Below are 20,658 nucleotides of genomic sequence, written 5' to 3'. Positions count from 1 at the left end.
CATCAAGTACTGAGAATTAAGCATTAACACATGATTGAGAGTCACAAACAATCAGGAAACACATAATTAAACAATGTAACACATTACATGTAAAAGTTAGCAAGGTTTCTATGACTAGGGCCCAATGTTTTGGTTCCAAACTCGGACACGCTAGAATTCAGAATTTCTGCTCCATGAATATACAATGGCTATATTGTAAAATGTGAATGTGGAATAGGGCAGATAGAAGATCCAGTTTTAGAAATTACGTTTGGAATATGCCGTCCATTCTGTGACAGTCTCCTATGTAATCGCCTTAAAGAGACACTCCGGGCACCAATACAACTTTAAAAGGACACTGTAGTCACCAAAACAACTTTAGCTTCAATGACCACTATAGGCACCCAGACCACTTCAGCTCAATGAAGTGGTCTGTGTGCCAGGTCCCTCTAGGGTTAACCCTGCAGCTGAAAACATAGCAGTTTCAGAGAAACGGCTATGTTTACATTGCAGGGTTAATCCAGCCTCTAGTGGCTGTCTCCTGTCTCCATTTTGTCACAGCCGTGGGAGGTGTTGCTAGGGCTGCATTAACAGAAACAAAAGTGATTTAACTCCTAAATGGCAGAGAATTAAGATGCAATGGGCATGATCTATACACCAAAACAGCTTCATTAGAGGGATCCTATACGCGATTCTTACGCAATTCTCAGTGAGAAAAGTCACACTGAAATTACGCTGGACTCCGTGAGGACGTACGATCCCCACAGGAAAGCACTGAGTATTGCTTTCCTATGTGCGGATTTGAATGCACGCACGCCTCTGGATGCGCATTAGGCTCCACTTGGGACCTAACGTCGGCAGGGGGAGGAGAAGTCACCAGCGCCGAGGGAGACCGGCGCTGCATTAAGGTAAGTGGCTGAAGGGATTTTAACCCTTTCAGCCCAGCAGGAGGGGGGCTCCAAGGGAGGGGGGGAACCTATTAACCCTGTAGTGCCAGGAACACTGGTTTGTTTTCCTGGCACTATACGATCCCTTTAATGAAGCAGTTTTGGTGTATAGATCATGCCCATTCAGTCTCATAGCTCAATTCTCTGCCATTTAGGAGTTAAATCACATTTGTTTCTGTTAATGCAGCCCTAGCGACACCTCCCATGGCTGTGACAAAATGGCTTCACTTTCAATCGGTTGTTAATTTACTTTTGTATTTACTGCTCTGTAAATTGAACTTTACTGACATACAGGAGGTACTTGCCGGGTCTAACAAGCTATTAACAGATCAGGAGCTAAAACACTCTAGATGTTGCGAGTGTGCCTTAGACCTTCTCCATAGGAAGCGCCTCTAGTGGCTCTCTGGTATACAGCCACTAGAGGCAGTTTTAACCCTACAATGTATACATTGCAGTTTCTCTAAACCTTTTAAAATTGCAGGACTAAGTGGGACAGGGACATTGCACCCAGATTACTTGAATGAGATGAAGCGGTCTGGGTGGCTATAGTGTCCCTTTAAATTAATCAGAATATTAATCCAATACTAGAAAGATCTAATTAATAACAAAAATATGAAACTGTTCAAACTCCAGGTATTAAGCGGTTAAATGAAATTGCAAAAAAACACGTCTGGAGCTCATGGAGAACAGAGTCATGCTCAACTACAGCCAACCAATTGTTTACAACCTCAAGGAATGAGTATCTTGAGCGAGCACGTACTGACATACAATTAGAAGAACACGAATGAACCATAGCAATGTGTCTTATTTTGTGATGAGCCATGCTAATGTATGGCTCAGTAGTCACAAACTTGTTTCAGATGGCAGGTATGGCAAAAGGGCAGATACCCCCAGGCCCTCAACTTCTACTCAGCAATGCACGCATAAAATGGCTTCAAATTAAGAAATGGCTAATTATTCCATGGCCTCTTCACATAATAACAATAACAATTATTTTAAGTAAGAGTATCACTGACATCAATTCATTTAAAAAATAATTCTACACAAGATATGAACATTATAGCCTTAGGGGATTTGGAATGAGAATGTTACACAGGTGTAAAATGTAAAATAGTAACATTCCCAGAGACAAGATAATAACATTCTATAACCAGGAACGGTGATTTCGTTTATGCTGGTTTTCATGTCCCGGGGAACTGATTACCAATTATAACTCAACTCAATGCTAATTATTTTAGCTGCTGGAAATTAAATCTGCATTGAACAAGTTACTCCAAGCACCAAAACCACTACAGTCCACTGTAGGGCTAATGATGCCACGAGTACCCTGGCAACAGGCTCAAGGCAATGTTACCTCCGGGATGATGTGCTTTCGACTTCTGCAGAATTTCAGAAGTCGATCCATTCAATGATTAAGAGGGTCACCTGACCTCTCTAAGGCAATGAATGGAACACTTATTAAAAATGCCCAGAATGTACTTTAACCAAAAATAAAACTAATGATAACCCTATCACTTTGCCAGAAGTCAGTCATGGGGTTAAACCCAGTATGTGCAGGCACCATGACCACTTCAAATCACTGAAGTAAGCCTTTAAACTAGAAATATCGATGCTAGAGCACAGATTATGCTAAATCTATACAAAACATAAAGACAGTGCTTTTTTCACCACTTACAGGGACAAAGCTCACCAAAACGTACATTATTAAAGTCCTATATTAACCTATGCATCAGATTATTTTAAGTGGAACAATAAGTTACTAGGATAACCTCAAGTGAACATGCCATCTAAATACTGTGCTGGTAAAGGTATATATGAAAGAGTGTTACCTGACATTTTCCCATCCTGCAGAATACGGGCTATCCCAGCTACTAAATTGTAAAACTGAAATCATGTATAGTGCATTATGGGTGTACATGCAATCCATTTATTATCAAAACTGGAACTGAAATGAGGAAGTACAAAAAATAAAAACAAAAAAAATAACAACTTTACTGTATTTATTCACACTTTTGTTCATGTTTTATATTTAGTAGATTCCTGTAAGCCAGAAAATGAAGCTGTCACACTCTTTTACAAAGACTACCTGATAAACTAAGAATATAGGAGGAGAATTGTTAAAGGGCACTACAGGCACCCAGATTACTTCAGCTAATTGAAGTGGTCTGGGTACAGGGTCCCTATTGCACTTAGCACTGCACTGTAAAACATTTTACATTGGAAATTTTAGTAGTTTTGTAGTTTACATTGCAGCACTAAGTCAGCCTTCGGTAGCGGTCTACCAGACAGCCACTGAAGGCGCTTCCTTTGGTCCGGTATCTGACGCTGGACGTCCTAGCACTCTGCATAAGGACATCCAGTGTCAGATTTTTCCCCATCATCTTGATCAAGACCTGCTGGTTGAAACATCGATTGCCATGATAATATATATTTTTTGAAAATAAATTGAGTGCTCTCGTCTCTTAATTTGTTAAATATAGGTAGTGCTGAGCAGCACTGTGGTTACTTGGATCCAGACTTTTTGAAGCTGGAGTGCCAAATGTCTTATTTTCTTTTTTTTTTTTTTTTTTTTTTTTAATTCTTTATTTTGTTCGTGCAGAGAGAAAAACATGCAAGTTGCACTGCCACAACAGCTGGTGCAGATCTATTGGCATTCACATATGTTACTTGGCATTAGAGACATTGCACTTTTTTTTTTGTAAAGTGAAAAAAAAACAATCAGGTTAGCATCATATACTTCCTAACCACCTAGAATGAACAGTCGCTTTGTCTACCGCTTGATAGTGTGGTTTAGGACAAAATAAAGGTGAGGGTCATGCTAAAAACATCGTTTTATAGGCTTAAGTCGGGGATGAACGGCTACGTGCCCGGTCTACTCATGTTAGCGCCTAGTGCGTTGAAACAGGAAGGATATAACACAACAAGTTTAAGAGGTAACTAGGAGTCGGAGCTCAGGTAATACGGTGCCATTGCTCACTGTGCCCCAACAATAATTGTCAGTGTTCTGAGTGACATGTTAAAACAGTGTTAAGGCATGTATCATGCTTGAGATATAACATGGGTAAGACTGTCGTGGAGTAAATATGAGTGAACTTTGGGCATTGCTCAATTGCTTGATTACCTGCTAAAGAAGGATACATTCTAAATAAGGTACCATCCTAAAAAAGGCACGATTGCGTTTGCTTGTGTAATTACTGCGCTACTGCCCGTTTGGTATGTCGCATCTTACAGTTAAGTTACTAGTTTTATAGTTGCTTGCTGAATAGTTCAGTCACAGTGAATACTATCGCTTGTAACTTTCTGAATAATGGTTTCTACGCTATGTCATAAGCTAGTCAAACATAAAATAATTATACTAAACATACAAAATATACATGCGTCGGACATAATAACTCTTAGCTTCTTTGGAGTTTACACAATATATAATTATTACAGTAAATCGTGCTAGGCTAAGTGTGCACCCACCACTACTAGTTGTGCATATGATTATAGGTGTATTGCACCTTTTTATAATGCATCACAATTCTGTAGGGCAGCATAAGGCTTATGTGTGCGCATGGAACAGGGTTAGTAAATCGATTGTGTGTTATAGTATAAGCTAGTGGGTTATCTGCATTACGCTGGGAGGTAATACAGATAAATATGTAAATAAGAGTCGCGGTGGCAATAACTATTGAAGGGTTGTGTGCGTGCTAAATAAAGCAAGGCTATGCATAGTATGTGGGAAGTATACAAGGCACCTTAAGAGCAATATTATGGGGGAGAAGAAGCTGCGGATTCTGGCATTTATATAACTAGCGTCCCTTCACACATAGCCGACTCAACCTATGCCCGCGGCTGTCAGTCCAAATCCACCCGTGGGGGAGCTTGAGTCTCTCGGCTTGTCCCTCTGACTCCTTGCATCTGCTTGCACTGGCCTGCCCCTCATGAGGTAGGAAGGAGAGTCCGGGTCGCCGTGAGTTCCGTGTCTCCCTACCGTCTGTCCCTTCCGTCTTCCAACCGCTCTCGCTGCTTTGGAGGTCGTGGATGCGGATCTGAAGCGGGGTGCTGGGGAGGTGCTGGTCCGTTGTGGCATCTTCGTCCCTTGCAGTGGTAAGAGGTGGTTGCTGGCTAGGTGCGTGGTTGGTGACTGAGCGCCTCTTCCCTGCGGGTCTGTTTCAGCGGTGATGGTCGTGCGGCGGGCGGGTGATGCCGGCGATGCTTGTTGTGCCACTCCTGTGTCAGGTAGCCGCATGGTGGGCAGCTGGTCGGAGGTGCGCTCTGGGCTTTTGGGTGATACGGCTCGCACCTTACCGCTTACGTGTAAGTAGGTTGGGGTGCCCAAGTTGGTGTGAACTGTCTCTGTTTTAGTCGCTTGTCTGTGCTTGTGTGGGCGAACGCCCGCTTGGAGTGCTTGTAGTGGGGCACTATAATAACGTCGGCGGGTCAGCGGTCGAATCCACATGGCCACTGCCCGCGCTGCTGGAAGACCGGGCATGCCCCTGCTACATTGTAGCTTGTAGAAGGCCGAGTAGAGCCTGTCGAGGGCCTCTAGGGAGGAGGGCTGCACACCTTTGCTCGTGGCTCCCCTCTGTGAATCATGGCGGGCGGCCATCTTGGACACGCTCCGCCTGACTCCTGCTTGCTTCTCCCGGTAGTGTGTGCTCGAGTCTGGGCAGCCTGTCTGGTCCGTCCAGCTAGTAGGACCGGGATATCCCCCACCGGTCCAGGGGGGGGGGGGGGCTGGAACCCTGCTTCGTCGTTGAAGGGATCCGGTGTCGGAGAGAGCGGCCTCCTCTCCCCAGCTCCGGTCCCTGTAGGCCGCGTTTGCCGTTACGGTTTTCCGGCTCCTACGAGCCCAGAAAGGGTATCGGTGTGCCCAGAGGTGCACCCCCGACTTGGTAGTCGCACCCTGGTGGGTCCTTGGGCTATTCAGCCCTCGATTATGCCGGTTTTCCTGCCCGGGAAGCAGGAGCTCGAGTCCCCTGCGTCTGCTTAGGTCGACGGCCAGGCTCCCCGGTCAAATGTCTTATTTTCTGAACGAACACACGCACATGCACGCACACACGCACACACGTAAAACAGAGTAATGTGGAGTGTTTATACTTGTTTTAGAAAGTACTCCATAATAATGTGACTAGAGTCACCCAGATCACTTTAGCTCAATGAAGTGGTCTGGGTGCCAGGTCCCCCAGGTTTTAACCCTTCAGATGTAAACATGTAGGGTTAATCCAAACTCTAGTGGCTGTCTTCCTGACAGCCGCTAGAGGCACATCTGCGACGCTGGATGTGAAATTCGCATCCAGCGTGTAGAACGTCCATAGGTAAGCATTAAGAAATGCTTTCCTATAAACTGTGAACGTGTGCGCGGCTCTTGCCGCGCATGCGCATTCCGCTCCACTCAGGAGCTGACGTCGGTGGGGGAGGAGAGGTCACCAGTGCCGAGGGAGCCCGGCGCTGGATAAAGGTAAGTAGCTGAAGGGTGGGGGGGACTTAAGGATGCTAAACGAGTTTGTTTTCCTGACACTATAGTGATCTTTTAATATCACAGGGCTCCAGAGAAATAAAACAAACAGTTTTGTGCGGCGGGAGAGTGAGTTACTCCAAGCATCAAAAATACTCAAAGCAACAGGTAGAGGGTACATTTGGTTGAAATATTGGCTACTAAATGTGTTTACTGCTTTCATAAGGACACTACAATCACCAAAACAACTTTAGCTTAAAAGAGCAGTTTTGTTGCATCGATCATGCCCCCTGCTGTCTCACTGCTCTATTCTCTGCCTTTTAGGAGTTAAATCACTTTGCTTTTGCAGCCTTAGGCACACCTCCCTGCATGTGATTTACTCAGCCTTCCTAACCATTTCTAGTAAAGTGAGATAACATGTTTACACTTCCTTATTGCAGTCTGTCTAATAAGCAATTTCTTATCCCTGCAATGTTAAATGTTAGCAGTAGCTTTCTATGTGTGATTAAAGTTACATAACTTACAGAGCAGGAAATAAAAACTTCAAAAGCAAGTTAACATTCAATTGAAAATAAAACAATTGTTTCATGTAGGCTGTGTGAGTCACTGGTGGGGGAGGTGGGACTAGGCATGTATAAACAAACAACAGTGATTTTTCTCCTAAATAACAGAGACACAATTGAGCAGTGAGACTGAGGGGGCATGACCTATACACAAAACTGCCTCAGTCTAAAGTTGATTTGGTGACTACACTTACCCACATCATTCTTCTCAATGAAGTGGTCTGGGTGCAGTGTCCCTCTCCGCCTAATCCGGCAATGTAAAAGATTGCAGTTTTTTAGAACCTGCAATGTTTACATTGAATCATTAAGTCCTCCTCTAACGGCTTTGAGCATGACTGAGGCACAGGCAGAGTACAACTCAGTCAAGTGACGTGGAAGCCTTATAGGAAAGCATTGACTTAAAGCTTTCCTATGGGGATTTGTGAATGCACATATGGATTGGACCATCACGGAGGAGGCCATACCTCCTACATGATCTTGCTGGGTAAACCTGAAAAACTGAGCAGGAATTGTGCCTTCCTTAACACACACATCTTTAACTGCTCTCTCTTCTGGTGTTGTCCCTACGGACCTTAAACATGCTACTGTAGTACCCATCTTAAAATAACATCTCTTGACCCATCTTCCCCTTGATCCAGGTGTGGTTGAGAAAGAGAGGGGCACAGACCTTTTGTATTTGTGTGTGTATATTACTTCCTTCACTAATTGTACAGCGCTGCGGAATCTGTTGGCGCGTTATAAATACCAGTAAAAAATTGTTAAGTAAAACTTTTTATTTCTTAAATTTGTATTGCACGTGGCAGGGGGGACCTAAAAAGTTTTAGGGAGAGTGGCACTATATTGTTAGGAACACAGATTTGCATTCTGAAGGCTGTAGTTTCCCTTTAATCTAAAAATTCACATATGTATTTTCTAAAGTGGAAGGAGAATGATGGCTCACTGTGTTCAACATGTGATTTCACAACTTCTTTAATCCAATTCTCCTCATTCACTATTTTTACATGCTCATGATTACAAAATATATTAATTTGGCATATATGGGTTGAAGTTTCACAGTTGTTAATGTGGGTAGAATGGTTTTGTGAGAGTCCATGAAGAACTATGTAACTGGAACATAATTTGATTTCAGCCTTGAAATCCAATGATTAGATGATTCATGGCCCAGAAAATATAACTGAAACCCAATGAGCTGCTTACCTTTATAATACGCATCACAACAAGGTTCAGGTTGCTATAGTTACCTGTAATTTCTGAATGTCAATGCACGGAGAACAGGCAGAACGACAGCAGCATTTCTTGCAATATATATTACTATACTTGAAATTAAAAACAGGAGACATTTGGGATGATGAGAACAGGGTTATATTTCCATGTTCTGAAACTATATTAAAAGCACAATGCAAGCATCATAATTACAGTTCTTGATTATAGGGATTAATAGCAAATTGCTGTACTGCCAAGGTTTCTGGCGATAGCCCCATACGTGCAAAGTACATAGGTTTCCCTGCAGAAAGGACAGAGGTGTCCAATAGCTGTAATAGTCTATTAAATACACGGTTTCCCAAACGGTGGGTCGCCGGCTGATTTCTGGTGGGTCGCACTGACCCACGCCGGGAGACAGTCAGGCCCTCAAGGGCCTGACACCAAGAAGGTGCCCAGCGGCTTGCAATATGTGCCGCAGGGGAGAAATCCTTGCGCACCTTCCAGGCTGCAGCTTCCCCTCCGCGGCGGGCAGACCATGCAGTAACTGTCAGCGAGCTCGGCCAATCACAGAGCGTTACCGCGGGTTACCACGGTAACGCTCTGAGACTACACGTCACCCTCACCACCCCACATTGTCACCCTCACCTCCCACCCACATTGTCACCCTCACCTTCCACCCACATTGTCACCCTCACCTCCCCCCCACATTGTCACCCTCACCACCCCACATTGTCACCCTCACCACCCCACATTGTCACCCTCCCCTCCCCCCCACATTGTCACCCTCCCCTCCCCCCCACATTGTCACCCTCACCTCCCACCCACATTGTCACCCTCACCACCCCACATTGTCACCCACACCCCCCACCCACATTGTCACTCTCACCTCCCCCCACATTGTCACCCTCACCTCCCCCCCACATTGTCACCCTCACCTCCCCCCCCACATTGTCACCCTCACCTCCCACCCACATTGTCACCCTCACCTCCCACCCACATTGTCACCCACACCCCCCACCCACATTGTCACCCACACCCCCCACCCACATTGTCACTCTCACCTCCCCCCACATTGTCTCCCACCCACATGGTCACCCTCACCTCCCCCCCCACATTGTCACCCTCACCTCCCCCCCACATTGTCACCCTCACCTCCCCCCCACATTGTCACCCTCACCTCCCCCCCACATTGTCACCCTCACCTCCCCCCCACATTGTCACCCTCACCTCCCCCCCACAGTCACAGTCACCCTCACCTCCCCCCCACATTGTCACCCTCACCTCCCCCCCACATTGTCACCCTCACCTCCCCCCCACATTGTCACCCTCACCCCCACCCACATTTTCGCCCTCACCCCCCACCCACATTGTCGCCCTCACCTCCCACCCACATTGTCGCCCTCACCACCCCACATTGTCACCCTCACCTCCCCCCCACATTGTCACCCTCACCTCCCCCCCACATTGTCACCCTCACCTCCCCCCCACATTGTCACCCTCACCTCCCCCCCACATTGTCACCCTCACCTCCCCCCCACATTGTCACCCTCACCTCCCCCCCACATTGTCACCCTCACCTCCCCCCCACATTGTCACCCTCACCTCCCCCCCACATTGTCACCCTCACTAAAGCGGATTGTCATGGTGTGCCAATTGTATGCTTTTAAAGCTGATTTCCAATATGTGCCAATTTTATGCTTCTAAAGCTGCCATATGCCAATTTTATGCCATGGATTGCCATGTTGTGCCAATGTTATGCCTCTCTAACTGATTGCCACGATTTGCCAGTTTTATGCCTTTAAAGCGGGTCATGATGTGCCAAGTTTATTCATTTTTAAAATATGCATTAAAAGCAAGTGGGTCTCAAAAAATTACCGTTTTCAAAAGTGGGTCTCGGACCATAAAAGTTTGGGAAGCCCTGGTCTATTACATAAATTAGAAGACAGGCCTTCACAAAATGAATCGTAAAGTCTCAGACAGATGTTGGAGGGAGTGTGATGAGATGGGTACCATGTCACACATATGGTGGTATTGCCCTTAGCTTGCTAGATTCTGGAGTGATAATCATAAACTTGTTAAAAAGGTTAACCCATATATTACCACATTTACATCGGAACTCGGGCTCTTTAAAACATTTCCAGAATCTGTTAATAAAAGTAGACAGAGTAGCCATAGGACATATTCTTAGAATCACCACATCCAACTTACCCAGATATTGGAAATCCCCTGCTATGCCCTCTATAGTTCATGTACTATAGTTAGCATTAGAAAACAACGCGTATGAGATGGCTATTTGACAGCCATATTTATTATGGGATCAGCTTCATTATGTCTGGACTGAGTGGGAAAACAAGGTAAAAAATAAATCTTTAGAATTAAAAGGTAAAAAAAATCTTTAGAATTGAAACTATTCAAACTGAAAATTATTAGTTGTACAAACTTGTTTTATTCGTTTTACATAAATATATTATAATTGTTCTATTATAAATCGAGAAATACCGACGTATCAATATTGCACAAATGTATTGTAAATTCAGATGGATACTTTCACAAAGATTCCCCTTTCCAATTTCGTATTATAGTTTATTTAATTAGTTCTTTTCATTTTAGTATAATATTAAATACCTAATAAAAACTATTTGAAAAGAAGATAGGGGCATCCAATAGTGTCTACTGCTAGACTGCCTAAACTGCAAGGAACATGGCATCTGCCGTCACAGGTTTAATACGCGTGTGCTTGGTTTTCAATTTTAGGGAAATGGGCCATAAGAATTGTCTCTAGAATGTGTATTTTTATTTTTTTTTTATGTTTATGTATACCGGTCTCTGTTCTTCTCCATTAAAATTAAAAAGAAAAGACATTCCAGGCACCATAACCATGGATGATGTAGTTATGGTGGCAAGAGTACACCTGGGTTCCTCCTGCAGGAGAAGCATGTGCCTTCATTGAGCTAAGCACGTCCGAAAGACAGCTTCACTCCCACCCAGTGTTAATTTTGGCGGGAAATTTCTATTTAGTTTTAGTCCTAGTGTTTTGACTAAAAAGCCTCTTTAGTTTTAGTCGTGTTTTAGTCATCTGAACGGTTTTAGTTTTAGTCGATTAAATCTACTGCAGATTTTAGTCAGCACAACTAAAATCTAAGGGGTTTAAATAAAGCCTCTATCGGTCTCTTTTGCCTCTTCCCTGGAAACTCTGTGTCTCTTTGTGTCCTCCCAGCATCTCTAGGTGTCTCTCTTCCAAGCCCTGGTCTGTCTCTCTTTCCCATTCCACACAGCCCCTCTGTGCAGTATTAACTTTGGTGAACTATGACAAACTACATTTCAATTTAGTTTTAGTCAGTCTTTTGACTAAAATGTCATTTTATTTTTAGTCGTATTTTAGTCATCTGAATTGTTTTCGTTTTAATCGACTAAATCTCAAAAATGTTAGTCGATTAAAATTTGACTCAAATGGTTAGTCAACAAAATTAACACTGCTCCAACCTGGCATACACATACGATAAGCCAAGAATAAACCCTCCCCATCGAATCCTGCTTGCCAGAGGTCAATTTCCACTTGGAAATGGAAATTTTGAGTCAAAATCTATAATATGCATCAAAAATATGAAGTCCAGCCTAGCTTTCCATTTAACAGTCCACAGGGTTAGTATTGAGTGGCACCTACCAACTATCCCAGTGTCCTTAGCTATAATTACTTAATAGAAACTGCCACATTGGTCCTTTTCGTCTGTAGGCAAACATCCTCTTATTTATTTATGTTTATTTATAGACTGCACAGACAGCCTCAATTTTTAACTGAAACAGCGTCTGCACATTTTTATATCTCTGTTCCCTTGCTGGAAAACCCCTGTAGCTATTGCAATATACATTCTTTACAAGGAAACTGTCTAGATTGCTGTGCATTGATGATATAAAAAATTGATATTATAATTATAAAGGTTTTGCAAAGTTATGATCGCTTTAGCAAAATGGTCAAATATTGCGCTATTCCATGATTTGATCATTTTTAGCATGTGGCCAGAACAACAAAACAATATTTTTACATTCTGGATGACCTTGTTCACGTTCTTCCAAGGTACTTTCTCACAGATCATAAACATCAGATTTCTTGGACGGTGTTGAAATTTCGCTGCTTCCCCAACCCCAAATCTCCCAGCAGTAACGGTACCGTCGGGGATCTTTGCAAATTCTTCAAAGTCCTCAGACAGTGGACAATGTTTAGGTTATTAAATAGTCACTTTGTCCTGTCTCTCATATGTTTCCCATGGAATTAAAAATAGGTGCTGTGCTAGAAGTTTATGGTTATTTTGCATAATTTAAGGAGAATAAACAGATAGTTCCCAGTATTATAGTCACACATCCTTACAGGCTGTTTGACAGAGAGCAAAACAACATTTGTTGGAGAATATCAAGCTTGGCTGTGTAGAACCATGTTTATGATTTCAGCGTAGATCTAGATGGATTACTATGATGCTTGGAGGAAAGGGCACAGATGTGCTTTTCTGGAGAATATGTTCTATCCTGGTCTTGACCCCTGCTTATAAATGGGGGAAAAAAGCAGAGCGGGGAACAGGTTTTTTTTTGTTTTTATTTTTGCCGGAAAAATTGAAAATAATAAAATAAAAAATGGAGTACGGAACATGTTTTTTTACAATGATATGTTTATGACATGGTGTTTACTTTTATTTTAGGCATAATACAGCAATTTTTACAGGGCACCTGTTCTAAAAAGGTATATTATGGCACTGGAGAGGGTGTAGAGGCTGGCTACAAGATTAATAAAAGGAATGGAACACATCAGCTATAAAGAAAGGTTAACAAATTTAAACCTCTTTAGTTTAGAAAAATGTCGTCTCAGAGGGGATTTGATAACATACAAATATATCAGGGTTCAATACAAACCATTGTGTGGAAATCTATTCACAAACCGGACTTTACATAGGACACGAGGTCATTTAGACTGGAAGAAAGAAGATTTCGTTTAAGGCAAAGAAAAGTTTTTTTTACTATAAGAACAATAAGGATGAGGAATTCTCTGCCTGAAGAAGTGACTTTATCAGAGTCCATACAGATGTTCAAACAGCTAATAGATGCATACTTGCAAAAACAGAATATTCAAGTATATAATTTTTCAATGTAGGGTAATAGCTTCTTGATCCAAGGATTATTCTGACTGCCATTCTGGGGTCAAGAAGGATTTTTTTCTCCTAGTTTGTTGCAAAATTGGAAGTGCTTCAAACTGTTTTTTTTTTTTTTTTTTTTGCCTTCTTTTGGATTAACAGCAAAAAACAAATGTGAGGAAGGCTGAACTTGATGGACGCCAAGTCTCTTTTCAGCTATGTAACTATGTTCCCTCTGTCACAAAATGACTTTATTTTCACTGCAATTTTCCCAAGAAAATTTCACAATTTCTACAAATGTTACTTCTCTACCTCTGCTTAAAAAGATGTCTCCATGTTACACTATAACATTCCGCAGGATTCGTTTTACACAACAACACTAAGCTTTGAGATTGGTTGGCATTTGGGAGTGGGTGGGAAGCATGCCTGCGTGTTCTTTTAAATTAAGGTAAAGTGAAATATTGAGGGGACCCCAACAAAACAGATCTGGAAAAGGATGTCAGGTCGTAAGTTCCATATTGGGGGAAAAAAAAACTGAAATTATCTGTGGATTCTCCACGGGAGAAATTATCTGTGCTTTCTCCAGCTTAATATAGTATTTCCTGGGTAAATAGCTTGCCAATGCAGTGTCAACAATGCTGCCTAATGCCACGTCTAGAGTTGCTTCCCGGGTGCGGTCTTACAAAAGATGTATTGAGTCCATGAATCTGGACTGGCTCAGAGCGGTGATTGCGGAGCATGTGCACTAGCCTCCAAATGGTTCCCTATGGGGAGGAACTGGATTGGCTGAGATCATCTGTATTTATGATGCATCAAGACATAAAGGTTAAGCAAATATATTTACTTACTTACTTCTGGAGGGGGGTAAACAACTCAATATTTAATATAAAACACTAGTGTTAGAAATGCTAAGTTTGTAGTCCTAATACTAGAGCTCAAAGACTTGCAAATGGAAGTAAAGATCACCTCTGGCTTTAAAAAGCTGGTGATAACACTTCTGCGGAGTATATAGGGGACATCGAGAAGAGGAAGACTAGAAGTAACTAAAGCCATCATTACAAGTATATCAGTCCATTAACTTCATCCAAACCAGGATTAGTGACATTTCATTTTGTTGTCACAATCCTGACACGTGGTTTCTCCTGAAGGGATTAAAATAGCCTGTAGTAACATTACCTCTGAAATTGTGACAGTAATCACATTTCTAAAAGGCACCCTACAATTAAGGTTGGACAGTCCTTATGGTTATGTTATTGGTATTTATATAGCGCCAACTTATTTCCAAGGCCCTTACAATATTATAAAGGGGGGAATTTAATAATAAATTACACAATTACAACATCTTTACAGGAACACTAGGTTCATGAGGACCCTGCTTGAAAATGCTTACAATCTAAATGGGTTTATTAGAACACATACCGATGTCTTCCATCCTATGCACTCAGGAACTATGCATGTCTGCTTGTGAGAAGATGGATTCTATTGGAAACCATTACTTGCAACGATGATTATTATTATTACACTAAATGTTGTGACATACAGAGTGGGAATAAGAACAATGTACTGCTTGTTCCAGCAATTTTGATTCTCTCAAGAACTGTCAAGTCTCAAGCAGCTGATATTGTTGCAGATAAAAATTTGCACAAAATAAAGGATAATTGTCAAACACGTCAACACCCTTATTCGAGCACTGACACAGAAAACACATATAAAACAGGGCAAGAACCCAAATGAAAGTGAAATGTGACACTACTTTCTCTCTGCACTTCCAGATCCTAGTCACTCATCACCATGCTGTGCTATCGGGCACATTCTTACACCCAGAATATTTCTTTAATCTCTAAACTATTGTAGACTTATCTTTTACAAGTAAACAAACAAGTCCTCGTAAAAAAAAAAAAAAAAAAAAAAAAAAAAAATGATCACCAGAACAGTCTAACATTATTAGTGGATACAAATTTTGATACACATATGATTTATGTAATCCGAATTGTTACAAGTTCTTTCAAATGTTCTTGACAATAACGAATAATAAGATGCAGAACCGTTTCTATAATGTTTTAAATAATATTAACAAAAAACATGTGGCAGCTATACATATGTGTAAAAATACTTAACATACAAATGTATTCTAACCTGATTTTTACCAATATGATCTCTGTCTTCGTAAACACAATTAGTTTTTTTTCTATTTCTCTGCAATGTGACTTTGGATGCACACTTGTGTTAAAGAACGCGCACTCTAGAATATACGCCCACTGCCAGCTAATGTCATTTTGTGCGTAATAAGAAGTCTGTAGTTAATCTGTACTTTTGAAACTGCACGCAGATACCCAACGTGAATTTAGGAAATGGAACACAGCTTGTTGTATTGATTGTAAAATATTTTCTTACTGCTCAACAAAAATATTTTATGACATACACAAAATAGAAGAACTTGGGTAGGATTCTTGTAGTATTTGATTACATTAAGTTCTGTGTTTATATTCTCTCTAAGAGAGGGTCTGAGGCACTCTACTCCAGCTGTTTTCTTCACAGCTAATCCACACAGCAATACAAACTACGAATGCATGTTGCAGATACGAAGAAAAAAAAACCCACAAAACTACCAAATTGAGAATAGAACATGTAACAAATACAGTGGATTTTAAAGGGATACTTACACATAAGGTCTAGAGGGACCCAATAGCTGTATAACTATTGAGAACATATGTATAGGATAAATAGATCTTTTAATATCTGCATAATATAAACCTATCTTCCTGCTATCTTACCATGTAACTTGGGTTGTTGCTTTCTCTGCTACAAAATAAAGTATACCAATAGGAATATTTAAGAGTATGCAAACTAAAATTTAGCGGAAAAATCTCTAAAAATTGTTTACCTAGCGCAGCATAAGTACATATGCTATGGCTGGATTAGCAAAAAATCAACATGAGAAAAATACAACATACAATGCACAGCTTGGTTAATCAGGCCCACTGGAGAAGAGCATGTCAAAATGCACATGTATTGGTAACAAATGCCCCTGTTACACTGATAAAGGGACACAGGTCCAGAAAAGTTAGTATTTTGGCATGCTCTTCTAATAAATATAGGCTTCATCAGTGGGCCTGATTAACTAAGCTGCATATTGTACTTTTTATTTTTGTCATTTATACAAAATAAATCTTGTTCTAAATTTAGTGCTTTCCATTCTGAAGAATCTTTTAACATTGGGTCTGGCAGGGACTTCTGGACCACTGATGATAAACAAAAGCAATGTGAGGTAGATAAAAATATACAAGTCATATTACTAATCATCATCACCTATCATCATTTTTTAAGGGCACAGTTCTCGTATGTGGAACGCTTACTCAAAATGTAATTTAAGCATAATTACCTTTAAGTGTCTGCAGCCCCCAGACTTTTCGATTTGCACAGTTGTCATCTTCTGATAAGTATGAATAAAATAAAATATATGATTGATAGAAACAGCCACTTTGGTTATTAAGCAAGCTGGAGCTTTAAAAAAAAAAAATAGCTGGAGCTTTATTACACAAAGCAAAATGGCTATTCTTTTATCAAATGTATGTCATATTTAATGCAGTATGTAGCATAGACAAATTTGATAAATATAGCATGCTATGACAGACATTACAGCCTAAAGGGACACTATAGTTACCAATGTTTTGGTGTATAGATCACGCCCCTGCAGTCTCAATGCTCAATTCTCTGCAATTTAGGAGTCAAATCACTTTGTTTATGCAGCTCTAAACAAACCTCATTGCATGTAATGTGTACAGCCTTCAAAAACACTTTCTGCAAAGTGAGATCTAATGTTTACATTTCCTTTACTTTCCTTGTACAGTCTGTTTAATTTAGAATGTATTATCGCCTGTTCTGTTAACAGCTTGTTGGACCTTGCACAAGCCTGCTGTTTACAGACCAGGAGATGAAAACTTCTAAAGTAAGTTAACATCTGATTGGAATAATATTTTTTTTTTTCCCATGCATGTTGTGTGAGTTACAGCTTGGGGTCAGTGACTAGGGCTACATAAATAGGAACAAAAGTGATTTAACTTATTGCAGAGAATTGAGCAGAGAGGCATGATATACACACCAAAACTGCTTCATTTAGCTAAAGTTGTTTTGGTGACTATAGTGTCCCTTTAAAATGGAACACAATTTGCTGATACACAAGAACAAAATAAGAATATGTTGTGGTTACATGTAAATTACAATACCACTAAATAATATAAATTGGAAATTCTACATAAATCTAAAAGTAAGCATGAATGATCACATGTATTGCAATATATTTTTAAAAATTAAACATTAAATAGAACATGATTATACTGATGTTTTAGTTATTGTCAGGTTTTAAACTCAATGGTCTTCTTTTGTTTCAGTGTGCATAATTACCATTTTTATTTTTGTGTAAACGGCACAGCACTCTACATAAGAGCACTATATAAGAACTGTAGAATAAATAAATACATACATAAACTGACATTCTAAAATGTCTTCCCCTCCCAAAGACAGAATTGTTTAGAACGCAAGTAACCCCAAGCCCCACCAAGTGGTCAAGAATGTTACTACTCTGAATAAACTATAAATATGGCTCAAAGGACTCAAGGAACGGGGGTCATTTTCAATGAGGGTAAAAGGTTTTAAAAAGGAGCTAAACTGAACTGAAGAATGCAGCTACGCTTTGGAGAATAAGCGGCTCATTATAATTAGTTTAGACCTGAACTATAGTTTTCACATAGTCCTTTCGGTGTTGAGAAAAGTCAAAAGAAGCAAAATACACTGAAATTAATGCAAAAAAATAAATAAATAAATAAAAAATACAACTATCCATACTCTGTGTCTCATGAGTTTTCTGGGATTTGAGAAATGACAGGCCCAAATACACAGCCTGCACATTTCATTCATAACCTGGGGATGTTGGCTAAGCCGTTTGTCCGTCCCCTTTGAGTCCGTATGGCAGCCCAGAAAAGAAAAGTACTAACATGATGGTAAACCATTTGCAAACGTAGGCAACCGATAACATTTCAGATGGGGTATTGCATGTGGTTTTGTGACCCACTTAGTGGTGAAGTCCTAATATTTGTATTAGGCAATTTACCATGAGTACAGCAGTGTCGGCCATGGGCTGGCGTTCCAGGTTCTTGGGAAGTAACAGGGCCAAACATGAACATGTTTTACAGATTTTGACAACCTAAGAGTGAACATTACCATTGCTGGCACATCATTCTCAAAATTAGACAATCTGGGGTATTTCATGTCTTTTTCTATACCATTTTGTTATGACCTTAGAGTGACTAGGTTTAACATATACAAAGCGTAGGGCAAGGTCAGGGATTCCAGTAGTCAAAGTAGTCCGTACAAGCAGCTGATCTGAGCAGAGTACCAATACAGAATATTATAATATTATTCTTAAAGGAACATTACAGCTTTAGAAATATAAACATGCATTCCTAATTCAATCGTTTTTATCTAACTGTACTAATCCCCTCAGCGACATGAGGCCACGTTGCACCATCTGAAACCATCTGATTGAAATAACGAAGTTTGACTCGGCTATTTCATTGAAAGTGCCTCTATTGGCAGTCAGAGTGAGGCATTTAATATTCCCTTTTATTCCAGAAGTTTGGTCCTTAAGGGGTTAAACCCTACAATGTAAACATTGCCATTTCTGTAGAAAAGTGATGTTTTCAGTTGCAAGGTTACAATTAGAGGGACATGGCACCCGGATAACTTCATTGAGATAAAGTTTTCTGGGTGTATTTTTTTCTGGGGTATCTTTCTGCTAGCTGTGGGGAGATCCTACTAGAAAAACACATGCTGCAAAGTCTGAGCACATTATCTGAGTTAAAATTTGCAGTTACATATAAGAGGTATGCAGGGCCAGTGCAAGGATTTCTGCCGCCCTAGGCAAAGATCCATTTTGCCGCCCCCTCATGTCACTCACTCACTGACAGACACACACACACACTCACTGACATACAGATACACTCACTCACTGACAGACAGACATACACTCACTCACTGACAGACAGATGGACAGACGGATGGACTCACTCACAGACACACAAACACACACTCACAGACAGATGCACAGACTCACAGACACACACACACACTCCCTGACAGACTCACACACGCACACTCCCTGACAGAGACAGACACTCTCTGACAGAGACAGACACTCACTGACAGAGACAGACACTCACTGACAGACAGACACTCACTGACAGACAGACACTCACTGACAGACAGACACTCACTGACAGACAGACACTCACTGACAGACAGACAGACAGACAGACACTCACTGACAGACAGACAGACACACTCACTGACAGACAGACAGACACACTCACTGACAGACAGACAGACACTCACTGACAGACAGACAGACACACTCACTGACAGACAGACAGACACTCACTGACAGACAGACAGACACACTCACTGACAGACAGACACACTCACTGACAGACAGACAGACACTCACTCATTGATAGACAGCCACACACTCACTGACATACATACACTCACTCATTGATAGACAGACACTCACTCATTGATAGACAGACACACACTCACTGACAGAGACAGACACACACTCACTGACAGAGACAGACACACACTCACTGACAGAGACAGACACACACTCACTGACAGAGACAGACACACACTCACTGACAGAGACAGACACACACTCACTGACAGAGACAGACACACACTCACTGACAGAGACAGACACACACTCACTGACAGAGACAGACACACACTCACTGACAGAGACAGACACACACTCACTCATTGATAGACAATCTCACATACACTCACTGACAGATAGACACACTCACTGACAGACACACTCACTGACAGACACACTCACTGACAGACACACTCACTGACAGACACACTCACTGACAGACACACTCACTGACAGACACACTCACTGACAGGCAGTCAGACATACATACACTCACTGAATTTGGAATATAGAAAATAATCCAGGCACTTCAACGAATTCCAAAGCAAAGGCAATTGTATTAGAACCAGGAACCAAAAGGCCTTTTGGTTCCTGGTTCTAATAAAATTGCCTTTGCTTTGGAATTCGTTGGAGTGCCTGGATTATTTTTTATATTCGAAATTCCATGTTTAGTCCTTCCTGGTACTGGGACTTATCCATTAGAGCAGGGTTGAGTGCACTTCCACTATCTACATATACATACACTTACGGACAGACAGACAGACAGACAGACATACACTCACTGACAGACACACACACACACACTCACAGGCAGACACTCGCTGACACACACACACACACACACACACCTCACTCACTGACAGTCAAACACTCCCCTACCTGAGGTCCAGTGTGGGGCAGCTCCTCTCTCCTC

General features: G+C 41.4%; 1 protein-coding gene across 3 annotated transcripts in view; it reads right to left on the bottom strand.

The window, feature by feature from the left end:
* Positions 1–20,658, bottom strand: part of MRTFB (myocardin related transcription factor B) — a 285,293-nt gene that overhangs the window by 141,496 nt on the left and 123,139 nt on the right. The window contains exon 5 of one of the 3 annotated variants that reach the window (XM_063430294.1): positions 16,638–16,688. The exons of 1 other annotated variant lie outside the window; for it this stretch is intronic. In XM_063430294.1, the coding sequence (XP_063286364.1) occupies positions 16,638–16,688 (51 nt within the window). The remainder of the gene's footprint in view (positions 1–16,637; positions 16,689–20,658) is intronic. One more of the 3 variants, XM_063430295.1, reaches the window with a different exon arrangement.

The sequence above is a fragment of the Pelobates fuscus genome, chromosome 8 (assembly GCF_036172605.1).
Source record: "Pelobates fuscus isolate aPelFus1 chromosome 8, aPelFus1.pri, whole genome shotgun sequence".
Classification (NCBI taxonomy): domain Eukaryota; kingdom Metazoa; phylum Chordata; class Amphibia; order Anura; family Pelobatidae; genus Pelobates; species Pelobates fuscus.
This window is presented reverse-complemented; position numbering and strand designations above follow the sequence as displayed.